Below are 13454 nucleotides of genomic sequence, written 5' to 3'. Positions count from 1 at the left end.
AAAAAAAAAGAATCCTCTCCGATGTGTTTTCTTGTTTATTGACAAAAACAAACATCCTTGAAAATGTACATGTTTTGTTAAAGGTCGTACATTTATTTTTTTCTAAATCAACAATCATTTTAGTAGAATTTTGCATTTATTTACACCCTCATTGTTATTTGTCATTATTTCAAAGCTTTGCCGAATCTTTATACATCAATTTCTAACTGTGGCCAATTCTTCTAGTCTCTGGATGAGGTAATAAAGCTGGATCATCCAGGAAAAATCGTGCTGACCAACTTCAATTAACTCAACAGCTTCCACTACCTTAGAAACATTGTTGGGGAAATTGCAGTAAACATCTAAATCTGGCTGGTGGGATTCACTTAGCTGCACCGCTGCGGTTTCATTTTTAGCATAATCACTGTAATATTATGCTGAACCTCCGTGTGAACTCAGATTATTCCAGAGAGGCCACAAAAGGGCTGACAAATGCAGCAAAAACAATGATGTGCTGATGCAAGGCTGTGTATCACAGAAGAAACATCACACAAGTCAATTTCTGCAGGTTATTTGGTCATTTTCATAATGATACTTTAAAAAAATAAAACAAGAAATGAAGTGTGTTGTACCCATTTTAGGATGGAAATTCATAATTAAGAAATAAACCACTAAAATGTAAACTGTTTTTGTTAATATACGCAAACAGAAGTCTAACATTTTAAGATAAAAACTTTAGGACTTTAATGCTCTAGGAGTTTCTTTTGTTTTTTGTAGTTCTTATTAGAGACTGCAGAAAATTGCTAAGTGCCTGTCTTGTGATGGAACAGTGCCATCTACTGGGAAAAAAGGTCAATTTTCTATTATTTTAGAAACCCGTTATTTCCAACTGTGTGCGTCATACTCAAATGAAACAAACATGCAAAGTTCAAGAACAAAAATTAAAAAATAAAAAAGTCTGGTTCCTTATTACTTTGTTCTTTATTACACATTAAATAGGAGTGGTGAATTTCATGGCAAAAAATAGACTCATTTTGAGATCAGATCCCCACTCTGTGCTGTCTTAAGCAGCTCCGCTGTGAAGTGGTCATTCATTCACTTCCCTGGACCCAGTCACTCTCCAGAAACATACACAGAGCGGAGTAATAACTCCGTTAAAGCAACATTCATTTAGACACACCAACCAAATGAAGCACAATTTACAAAATATGCACTTTTCAGTATCACAACTATACAAAGGTTGTTACAATACGGTCCAGGTAAAACAGACATTTCAGAAATCAGGTGTTGGCACACTCAACAAAGAAGAAAATGTTCAAAAAGTTACAGTAAAATTACGTTGTAAATAGTATTGTTAACAGTTGGGTTTCATATCTAAAATTGCATCCGTGTTTTTTTTTTGTCTACTTCATGAAAGAAGAGGTAATAAAATTAAAAGCAGAAATCAAATCATCTGTCAGCAGAGAATTTCATTCACCAACAGTTTCCTGCACATTAAGGGCAGTGGAGAAAATGAAAATATGATCTTGTGTTTATTGTCAAAATGTAGCACCCAATGGAGAAAAAAAAAAAAGTACAAAATCTTAAAAGGTTATCTCTAAAAAAAAAATTCAAGGTCTACAATATGTAGATCAAATCAAAAAGGGCGAAATATAAACTGACTCGAGAGAAACCAGCAGGTTTTGTAAAGTTTATTTCAGAAATTTTGTCTATAAATAATAAAAAATTAGGGAAATTGCTGCCTTGCAGTATTCTATCCAATTACATGTGGAAAGGCAGAATACCAAACAAGTTTAATACTTTTTCAAATTAAATCTAAAACTTAAGACAACACAATATTTTTAAACAGCCTTTTGGGACTCCAGCTCCAATATTCTCTCACAGCTCGCTCAAATGGGCTTTCTGCTTTGTATCGGGGACAGAGGGGAGGAAAAAAAACAAAAAAGAAGCATGGCAGTTCAGCAAACGTACACCAGGAAGTCTAGCATTTCCCCCAAACAAACTTTCAAGTGTAAAACCTACTGCTGTGACTTTTTATTAACACAAAGCAATGAAATGATTGTTGTCAGGATGATTCGAAAACGACCCTACTGAGGAGTTAACAAGGCATGAGTCTTCACAACACAAACATGAGCATTACAAACAAAACAAGTACAAAAAATTAAAAATTATCTATGATGGGTTCTTAAATTTGCAGTTTTTCATTGAATGTTTTTTTTCTTTGCTCACAACAGCCAGTATTAACAGTTTCTTAAAGAAAAAAACAAATCTGGAATCCTCCATATTGACTGTCGACCAGATCGTGTCGTCATGGACACAATGCATGCAGGAAGAAAAATGTCCTCTGATGTAGGCATAAAAAATAAAAAAAGATTCTACCCACACAGTACAAAGCAATGACAAATTTATTAATAGCTAACATAATAGCTAAGGTGTTAAACACTTGGAAAAGAGTAGGAGTTTGCATGCATAATTATCAGTGACAAAACTAAGTCCTATTTAAAGGCGAGGGGATGGACATGGTGGCAGAATGTTTTGGACCTCATCCTGTGGGGCGATGACCCTTTTTCAGTTTTGTCTAGGGTTCATTCTTTGGCATCCTCTGCTTGAAAAGAGCTGCAGCTTTTCCAGCAAAGGGGAGTTAATGCTGATAACAGTGTTGTCAGGTGTGATGGATGACATCAGTTCCATGATTAGGTAAAAAAATCAAAAATAAAAAAATACACCGTCACCTCAAAGAAATCAAGCTCAAACTGTTGGGCTAACCCATCTCAGCAACTGGCACTAAACTGAGAGCTTACTGGTTTTCCAGAAAAAAAGAACAGGAAAATTTAGGTCGGGTTTAGTATTTAATGAAATGGAGGCTAATAATTTAGTGTAATGTACAAAAATGTATTACTTAAACTGCTTATTATTAAGTTGTTTTTTCTGTTTTGAAAAGGGGCATTTATTCACATGAGTATACACTTTGTCTTGGACTTCTTTTTCTTCTTTTTGCCCTCCTTGCTCATCTTCTCCTTATGCTTCCGGATTTCTCTGACTAATGTATAAAAGGCATCATCCACGCCCTGGGAAATAAGGCAAAAAAAAAAAAAAACAAGCAAATAAATGTACAAAGTTAGAGTTGGAAAGTTACAGGTCATTTAAAAATGCACATTTAACCAAGACATTAAGGATCTGAAATGATGTTTTAACCAGTTGCACAAATTCAAGTGGCTAAAACATGGTAGATTAGTCTAAGCAATGACATATCTTTCATCTTAGAATAAAGTAAACAGACAATTTTATTTTTTTTTAAACAGAAAAAATACTTTCAAACCATTTTTTTTCAGTGCTACCGCTTTTTTTTTTTTTTTTTAAGTGGGAATTTCTTCAGACTGGAGACATTAGACGAGCCTTTTATTCTCGCGCTGGGGTGAAGAAAAGGCTTTGTGCTATAATACAGCTCGTGCCTGTTGATGCCACACTGACGCAATTGTCTGAGAGCTCCAACAGTTTGTGTAGTTCAAGAAATGCGACAATAATCTGCAAAAAGCTGTTGAGTAAAGAGCCTTGGGACACTTTATGTTGTGAAGACAACCAGAGAATGCAGAACAGACATGGAGAGATTCGTATAGGCAAAACACACACAGCCTTTGTGGTCAGAATTTTTGCTGTTTTTTTGCTTTTTTATTTTTTTTAAAGACATGAATATTTCAGCATGATTTAGTCCCACATTCACCATTAAATTTTTTTTTTTTTTTAAAAGAACCTACAGCCGCCCAAGATGGCTTAGCAACCCAAAACCATGTACACAAGTTTCTTTCAGCACAGAAGGATATTTTCACACTGGTAGTTTTCCCTGAATCTGGTAAAAACGTGACCAAACACTTGATTGGATCGATTCCTTTTTTAGGCCAGGAGTCCTTTAGGAGGTCGTTTTACTGCTGAAACAAGGACTGACAAATGCTCCTCCATGGGGAAGGGATAAGGCAAAAGAAACCCATGAAAAAGAGTTCAGACATCCATGCAGAAGCACACCAGCTGCGCAAATCAAACTTCCCCAAACTTGATGGATGAACCCAGTGTGAAAATGACCTTAGACAATAATCCACCACAACACATGGAGACTGAAAATAGAAGAAATCAAAACACGTCAGGCTCGTGTTAGAACCTCACCACAGTCCCAATAAAAGCCAGCAGGTTAGCTTTGACACCACATGAAGCACCAGCTTTGGCTCAGTGTCTTCCTCCATCCCTCGTCCGCCGTTCCCCCCAACAACACACAGAGCTGATGGGTGCGCGGCTGCGTACACTTACCCCTCTCACATCACAACACACTTTTTAAGGTTGACACAGCGTGGAGTCTTTTCTTCCTTGCTGAGCTTACTGAGCCGGTACTGCCTGATCTCCCGTACCAGAGTGTAAAAGGCATCTTCCACTCTCTGCGGTATAAGACACAACTCTCCTCAATGGCGAGGAATGTAGGAGCACATTCTTCATGGTGTCAGAAATTTTAAGATAAACATGGGGATACTCCTGAAATGCCGGATTTGTCTTCTCTCCAAACTCTTAAAAACTCAAAGAGTTTGATTGGATGAAAACTGAGCAGCAGCTTCTGCAGGCTTGGAAATGAGTCTAGTTTCCTCCCCATAAAACGTAAAAAAATGAAATATATAAAACCTAATTAACTAACTATTTTCTATTCCTGGAGCTTTTGCAGAGGAGACTGCAGAGCTGTTCTTAAGCAAAATAATGACTGAAGTAAAAGGGACTATGGAAATTGGATTTCTTCTTGTATTCCAAAACTGTTGAAAAGTATGGACATTTGTCCTGAGAACTCAAATAAATCAACACAATTTATTTAAACAATAATACTAAATAAATAACAGCAATGCAGGGCTGATGCTCCTCTCAGCAATAACCGTGTAGCTCTGTTCATATCGGTTGATTTAGAGGCAAAAAAATATGGGGAAAAAAAAATCCACAGCTCTGTGGGATTTGCCTTTTCACACAAAAGTAGAAGTATGCTGTCAAAAATAAATCAAACGATTGATATGAAGGGCCTTATAGTTTTAGAGATACCATAAAGAACTGACATGAACTCACAACAAAGACAACTTTATTCTATTGCTTAGCACTCCGAAAAACAGCTATTTTTCATCCTATTGAGTAACACTACACAGATCATGTCTTAAAGTGGATCAACAGACTGATATGGGAATGATGATGCAGTGTAACAGACAGCAGTTGGTTGATAAAGCAGTAAAATAAACACAGTTATTGTGTTTAGGCTGCAGTTGGCGCCTCCTTAAAAATCAGAGTCACATTCCAAGCCTGCAGGAGATTAACAACTGGGTGGAATATCACTTTATTCAAACTGGACACAAATTAAGGGTGCATGCATTCAGGATTTTCCACAGAAGTCAGAGGAAAAAAAATAAACATTTGAGGGGGGGGCAATTGACTCCCAACAAAAGTAAAGTTGCAATCAGACAGGAGCGAAACCGTATGAACAAAAGGTACGGGACACTCAAGAGGGAATAGGTGAACAAAGCTGCCAGGAATTAGTCACGGCACCAATCATTTCCCCACACCAGAAAAAGTGCTGTTTGGCTGCAGCTCACAGACCAGGATGAACACGTTCACAGATCACTCCATGAGCCCATCTAATGGCAAAGGCAACGATCACGACACCCACCACAGGATGCAACACCACAGCTAATCTTCCAACACCCACAAACAGTGACCAGCTCGCTGAAGAATCAAACCTCTCAGAAATTACTGACAGTTTGCCCTTTCATGCAGACCCCTGATTTGAACCGATTTGCAGATTATTTACAAGGATGGTTTCAGGTGGGCCCAACTGACAATGTCAATTCGTCATTTCATGACGTAGCAGCATGCAGTGATTACCTTACCTCACATAAATAAAAATTCAATTAAAGAGAGATGATTTAATGAGGCTCAATACATTAGCAGGGACATTTCCCTCCAACATTATGATAAAAAGGGCCATTAGAGACAGTGAATGTGACACAAATCAGCAGAAACGTGATTCAATCACTTATCTTCAATTCATTCGAAATTTTTAAAAGACACTTTTCTAAATTACAATATCCTAGTTTTTTTTCTGAAATAACATTTTATTATTTAAAAAAAACATGTTGCATGGAGCCGAGGGCAGACTTACCTGTCTGGTTTTGGCAGAGGTTTCAATAAAGGGAATGCCAAAGCTGCGTGCCAAGTCCTGAGCCTGCTTGGTGTCCACCGTCCGGGTCGGGAGGTCACACTTGTTTCCCACCAACACCATGGGGACGTCCTCAGAGTCCTTCACCCGCTTAATCTGTTCTCTGGACAGTCAAACACATGAACTTTGTTTAACCATCAACCAAATTATTCCAAATTCCACACATAAATAGATTCAAATCAGACCACAGATCACCTTTGTTCGGTGATGAATGTTTTATTTTTGTGCTAAAATAATTACTTACAAATGGACACATTTTTATTTTGAAGAAAAAAATGACAACAGTTCTGGAAGACTACTGCCTGCCAGCTTGTCTTTCAGCTCACCTATAGTGGTGAATGTCTTCAAAAGACTTGGTGTTGTTGATAGCAAAAACACAGAGGAAGCCTTCCCCTGTCCTCATGTACTGATCCCTCATGGCGCTGTACTCCTCCTGACCTGCAGTGTCCAGGATGTCCAGCAGACACGTCTCTCCATCAATTACTACCTGTTTTCTGTAGGAGTCCTGAACAAGAAATAAGTTTCAAATGATCAGAACTCTGTAGAAAAGTGAGTCAAGTAAACAAAAAAAAGTTGTTTTTATGCTTAGAGTACTTTAGAATATAAAAATTGTTTCGCCATTTTGCAAAAATGTACACAAACTGGGGAGTCACCAAATATTTATAAAAAAACAGAAGTGATGATAAATATACAAGTATATTCAAATGTAGTTTCACAATACTAGGCAAAAGTGATCACTTTTAATTTTAGATGGTGAAATAAAGATATAAATAGTCAGTCAGTAGTAATACATTTTATTTGAAGAAAAAAAATTACAAACAAAAAAGGCAAAAATGTTTTGGTCTGACATAATTTGGATAAAAGGCGAACAAGGAAGTAACTACAAAGTTCTAAAAATCTTTTCTTTTTAGTAGGAAAAAAAAACACCAGTGCAATTTTTCCCTTTTCACTATGTTGAAGGGAGAAAAAATGGCCAAGAATTTAAATGTGAATAAAATTGAATATACAAAAAATGTGACATAGTTTAAGAAACTCAATGGCTTTGTTTCATAATTCATAGTTTTTTCTGCTGAAATGATTGTCATGTAGCTTAGAATCTTAACATAATTGTACCACTTAAGCAGGCCTGCATTGATGATTATTTTGTCGTGTCTTCAAAGTTGAAACTGGACTCCACTCAATTATTGTCCCTTTCTGATCAATTTTGCAGCAGGCCTCAAGTTACACTGAAGTCCCACTCGGTGCTTCACTTTTCTTTTTTTTTTTAAATCGCACAGATGAAAATAGCTAAAAAGAGCAGCGCTACTGTTCTTTTTATCGAGGTTAACATGGAGTTAACATGGAGTGATTTAGTATGAACAGTTTAATTTAGAGTTCTTTTAATTTGAATTATTTTTATTGACATGCATTTTTTAGGTCAGACAAACTCCATGTTAACCTGGATAAAAAGAACAGTAGCGCTGCTCTTTTTATCCGAGTTAACATGGAGTTTGTCTGACCTAAAAAATGCATGTCAATAAAAATAATTCAAATTAAAAGAACTCTAAATTAAACTGTTCATACTAAATCAGTTGGCTCTAAGAAACTGTGCAAGAAGCCAAGTGTGAAGCCATTAGAAAACCCGTTTGGTGTCTTTTAATAGTTAAACTAGTAGAACCTGTTACAACTCTTTGCTTTTTCTTTTTTTTACACAAGTTTTATTGCTAATGCACTGTCAATTTGTGTATCCATACACAATGTTCCTTTACCTCAATGGTGGGGTCATATTCATCCACAAAATGGTTTTGGATGAGCTGAATGGTAAGCGCGCTCTTGCCAACACCACCAGCTCCAACCACAACCAGCTTATATTCCGTCATGATTCACCTGAGGGACCAAAGTAAGAACATCATCAAGTAGTACATCCCCAATTCAGCGGAACCCTTAATGGCAAATGATGCACGTCTCAAAATTATGACACTTGGTTTCATTGTTATTGTCAATTTTGGTTTCTTTTCTCATACTTCTAATAATTTGCAGACAGTTTTAGGGGACAGTCATCTGATCATCTCTTGCTAAAGGAAACCTGTAAATTGACAGCTGCAATGCAGTAAAAATCCAAATGTCCCAGAAAGTTTGAAAAAATGCAATCACAAAATACAGTTTGTTGTTTAATCTAAACAAAACCAACATATGAACCTTAAATTTAAAGACTAGCTGTCATAAAATGCTAAGCATGTATATTAAAACTCATCATTATAGAAAAAGGTAAAACAAAACAGAACTTCTATAGAAAAGTGACCTGAAATAAGCAGGTGGTGAGCTTTGAGAAGTAAAAAATAGATAGTTTTTCAGTTCAAATCAAAGGTCTGAGTCCAGCAACACATTCAGGGCTATTTTCTGAGTGATAATCAGACAACAGAACCTAGCTCCAGGCAGAAATCTATGACATTACATTAAGGCTGTAAAATTGACAAGCAACAGGGAGGCTCTCTGCTGTCTGACTTTTGTGGAGCAGCATCTATCAATACTGGCAGCTGGCCTTTTCAAAGACTACAATACAAACTCCTCAAAGCCATAGAAGAGATGCACTAAATACTGCTTCCACAACTAAGATTACCGTGGCTGAAAGAGTCAAAAAAAAAAAAAAGGAAAGCTATGTAGGAACACCACGTTTTTAAAGCCGGTTCAAACTTTGTGAAACTAGCTATAAATTAGAGGAAAATGTAAGTTTCATTTTAGAAACTTTTAAGAAATAAATTAGGCTTTTTTTTGTTAACTAATTATTGTATTTATTTTATATTTTTATATTTAAAGTAGAGGGGGTATGGGTTATGCCATTTTTCTTCCTTAGTTTAAAGGAGGCAAAAGCAGTCGATAGTAGTGTTTGTCCTTTGAAGGTTTGTGTTTGAACAGGAAGACAAATCAAACGCTGTGGATTCTGAAATCCCATCCTGGGAAGTCACAAAATTGTGTACAATCTTTTGTTAGGGGTATATTTAATTCAAACCCAACGCGGAAAGAAAAAGCACTCAAATTCACCGCTAACACAATGATGGGATTAATGGAGATTGATTAGCACCTATACAAATATTAGCCTAGCGTTAAAGATTGATACCCGTATGAAGCGGACGCGGCTTTTCAACTAAACTTTTGTGTATTTTGGTTTTGTTGAAGCAGGTCGGGACAGCCACGTTATGTCTAAATTAAAAAAAAATGTTACATTAAAATGTCAATTAAATCCTTATCCCGTATGAGGAAAACCTGCTAGCATAAGACTAACGGCTGTGCTGTTAGCCGCATTAGCACCGGAGCTTTCAAGCAGCCCCAAAAGTTGGTTTTTATTCGCTTTAATGAAACAAAGTAGTGTGTTTTAATGAAAGTGACTCGTTAGTTTTGCCTTGTTTGTACTAAACCCTGGAGGACAACAGTTAAATTTAATGCAAAGTTAAAAGGTTGCACATTTTGAAGGAGGCAAGCTAGCATAAATCTGCAGTGCAGGGCCACACTGTAGGTTAACGACTGGGCGTAGTTTGGGCCAAATTTAACACTCCTACTGCAATGTTGTCGCACAAGAGTTCACATCACATTCAATTAGTTGTATTTCAACTCAAACGTGGAATCAATTTTGATTAAAATAGTAAGGAAACAAACACGCACATGAAATTAGTGGTAACCGTTTGTTTTACCTTTAAGTGACTGGAGTTCCGCGTCTGAAGTGGCGACCGATTAAGTTGTCAAGCAAATAATCCTCTCGTTTCGCACGATCTCCGCATTTCCTACTTCTCACCAAAATGCCGGCATTTAAGTCGGTCTGACGTGGTTTGGGGAGCGGACGAAAACATGAAGTTGCCAAATTAATCGATTAAACTTTCCATCTGATCCAGCGCCCGGCCTAGCTGCTCCTTCTGGCCTGCGTTACGCGAATATGGGCGGATACCAGGGCGCACTTTACCCAGAAAGCATCGCTGGAGATTTCAGCCGGTCCGCATATCTCGACTGTGTCGCAACCTGACACTTAATGCGCTGTGTTATGTCATTTGTTGAACACGGTTGTTGTTTTAGAAAGGTGAGCCGTGAAACTGTAGGTTTGTTCTGGGTTTTTCCCCCGTCTCCTTTAAATATCTTTAGCCTCACTCACTTCCTTTTTATGTTTTTCTGCCATTTTGACACACGCAAAAACCGTGTTAATAATGATAGTTTTCATGGTTACACACGTTGCTGGCTGGATTTGGGGTCAGAACAAAGATTTCCGGCAGCCTCCCAGCAGCTGGAGCTGCAGAGTCAACAAAGTGTAGAGGGCGACTCCTCCTTATAAAGGCTCTAAATATAACTGGAATACGCTGGAAGGACGTCATTCCCGAGCAGGAAAGTGATTCGGCGATCCAATGTCAGTTTTCACGGACGCTTCACAGACGCTGCTGCTGCGCATGGCTTGCGCATACACAACAGAAACCAGATTTGTAACCGAATTTTTTTTTTAATTAACATTTTATAAACTGTACAGAAACATACAAAACATTGTGGCTAAACATTGGTGGTAAATTATAAAAATAAAAGAAAACAATATTATAGCAACTTCACGCATGAAACAAAACAACAATTAAAAAGGAAAATAAATTAAGTGTAATAAATATCTTTTTCGTGTATGCTTTATGTATTAGAAAAAACAGCAGACGAGAAACCTGTTCACCGTCGTTTTACTTTTGTTCTTTTTCTGCACTTCTTCTTATAACAGCTAGGCGGCGTTGTTTCACACGTTTTGTTAAACTGGCTCATTGTGGCTTCACTTGAAGACCCACTCCAATTTCAACTGTGTGTGTTTTTCCCGTAATGGAGGACACATGTAAAGAAAATTAGGATTTAACTGCGTTTTTGAGTATTTCTGTGTTCAAATCCTTGTGAATCAGGAGCAGAAAAATGTCTTTGCTAAATTCCAAGTGTTTCCACACTGGACTGGAATGATGGTTGATCGTTTTTTGCTGTCATCAACCTTGTTGTCCACTGTGATGCACTTGGTCATTTTTACATTTTAGTAACATAAACCTACCAAGTCTCAATCCAAATGGTATTTTCCAAGATGGATCCAATTTATTTCATTTTGAAACAATTTTATAATTATATAATTTGATTTGATTCAATAAACACTTGAATCAGACAGATCGATTGGTTAGATAAATCACTCATTGAATAATTGTTACAATCCTAATCTGCATTTATTGTTATTAAAAAAATTATGTTGATGAGACTTGTTATGGCACTGGCATAAACAAAAGTCTACATTCATCCCTGAATATAACTAAAATTTTAAATGTGTGTTAAACATAAGAAGAAAGATAACAACCATGACAGCAACCTTTCTTTGGCTAGCCAAGGGTTACAAGAACTTCCAAACAATCATGCTTTCATTCCACAGCAAGATTAGGACTCGTCCTGGAAGCATTCAAGAGTTTGGTAATAATAACAGGAGCAGAAATCACAGAAAGGTTAGTATAGGGTCAGACTCTGCAAAAGGCAAACAAAAAGATCCACAGCTCAGAGTCAACTCAGCTTGATAGATGTCAAAGTGTCAGTACAATCAGAACAAGATTGCAAACGGCTTGAGGGAGGAAAAAAAATCTAAAGGTGAATTTGAAGTTGTTGTGTTGCTCTGGGATCTTTATATGTCAAAGATAATTATTTTCAAGATGAATATGATGACATCTGATTGGAAAATCTAAAGAAGAACGATTAGAAGGTTTTGAATATCCTACAAAACATTTTAAAAACACAACTAATATAATTCATTGTTCTAGAACAACATACCATGATGTATTTTAGAAATAATAAATATAGTGTTGCTATGTGAGCATAAACAATGTGTGTTTCTTTCTTTTTTTATACTAATACTAATAACTTAAATACTGTACAGTCATTTTTTTTTGTTTTATTGTAAATGATTTTGATGCATTGAAAACACAAGAAAATCAAAAGTTTAAACATTTCTAGTATGAACTATTCTGGATGATCTTTTGTTTTTTGCACATCAAACTACCGGTATGTTTTTTTGTCTCAGGGATCTCTTATGCTTTACAGCAAACAGCTGCTAAAAACCCCTAAATATATTATTAAAACCAATAGATGGACACTGATAAAAAAAAAATATTATAAAATACACGAATGTAATACTTGATTCTTGATCTGAAAGCCCTTCTCTAATCCTCCTGCTTTGTGGTGGAAATCTGAAGGCTTTTATTTTTGAAAGAAAAAAAGTTGTTAAATCTTACTTACTGAGATCCTACTGTCACAAGAGGGCAGTAAACCTCAGCGCACAGACATCATGGATTCATGTAGCACCAACAGGCTGAGTTTATGGTTTTAGCTTATCCATAAAGGTGTTTATTTATCTTTAACCCTTGTGCTATCTTATGACCCGATCCTTACATTGACGTGTTATTCCTACCATGACAAAGGTGGATAAAGGTGGAAAGATTTCATGTACGGTAATCCATGGACACCAGTGAAGATCACAAATCATTGAAGAAAAAAGATTCAGCACACTGTCTAGTGGGTCTAGATGACCCAACTCCCACTGTCAAAGTGCCTAGGATAGCACAAGGGTTGCATGTTTATTTTTGTATTCCTAGTAAATTGTAATCAAGAATACTAAACATTTTTTCAAATTTAAAGAATATTTTGTTGTGGAGTGGTATAATGAAATGTTTAGTTTTAGAAATTAGAAGACAGTCCGAAAACATAGTCAACATTTAAGAAACTTTTAAAAAATCCCAAAGGAACAAACGTAAAAACAAGGGCATGTAGGAAATAATAAAACTAAAATAACGTAACTTGTAACACATTTCACATATTAAGACAAATTTACATATATAGAATTAGGAATATTGCTTAGCTTCCAGAAATCCCTTCAATTTTGTGGTTTTCTGGTCAATTCCAAAGTTTTGTAAAACTCTGTAATTTGTTGCAATAACTTTTGTACATTTTGTTGTGATCATAGGAAAGTCTGACTGTTGGGTTACATATTTTTCAACATCAGCTACATTTTCTAAACTGGTGTGAGATGTGGTTTTGTGGTGAACTAGTGGAAAATTAACTGCCAATGCTCCCAGTTCATTTAAATAATGAAATCTGCAAATATGTGCATACTGACAGAAAAATAAACACGAAGAAGAAGCAAAAATGTTGTTTCCACCTGATATTGTTTTAATATGGAGTTGTCCTCTGAGAAAATTTAGAGAGAAAAGTTGTCTATTTAAGTGTATTACAATAA

General features: G+C 36.3%; 1 protein-coding gene across 4 annotated transcripts; it reads right to left on the bottom strand.

Moving 5' to 3' along the window:
* Nucleotides 1-939: 939 nt before the first annotated feature.
* Nucleotides 940-10482, bottom strand: kras (KRAS proto-oncogene, GTPase). 4 transcript variants are annotated; one of them, XM_011475850.2, is made up of 6 exons: nt 9877-10482; nt 7957-8074; nt 6535-6713; nt 6152-6311; nt 4279-4403; nt 942-3047 (listed from the first exon to the last, which is right to left on the bottom strand). In XM_011475850.2, exons 2-5 carry the CDS (start codon nt 8065-8067, stop codon nt 4284-4286), a joined length of 570 nt encoding a protein of 189 aa, XP_011474152.1. In that variant the 5' UTR covers nt 8068-8074; nt 9877-10482; the 3' UTR covers nt 942-3047; nt 4279-4283. The 4 variants fall into 4 exon arrangements, with proteins under 4 accessions (XP_011474153.1, XP_011474152.1, XP_020559306.1 ...); XM_020703647.2 differs by having other exon boundaries at nt 10405-10459; XM_011475851.2 differs by lacking the exon at nt 4279-4403 and having other exon boundaries at nt 940-3047.
* Nucleotides 10483-13454: the final 2972 nt, after the last annotated feature.

The sequence above is a fragment of the Oryzias latipes genome, chromosome 6 (assembly GCF_002234675.1).
Source record: "Oryzias latipes chromosome 6, ASM223467v1".
NCBI classification, from domain to species: Eukaryota; Metazoa; Chordata; class Actinopteri; order Beloniformes; family Adrianichthyidae; genus Oryzias; species Oryzias latipes.
This window is presented reverse-complemented; position numbering and strand designations above follow the sequence as displayed.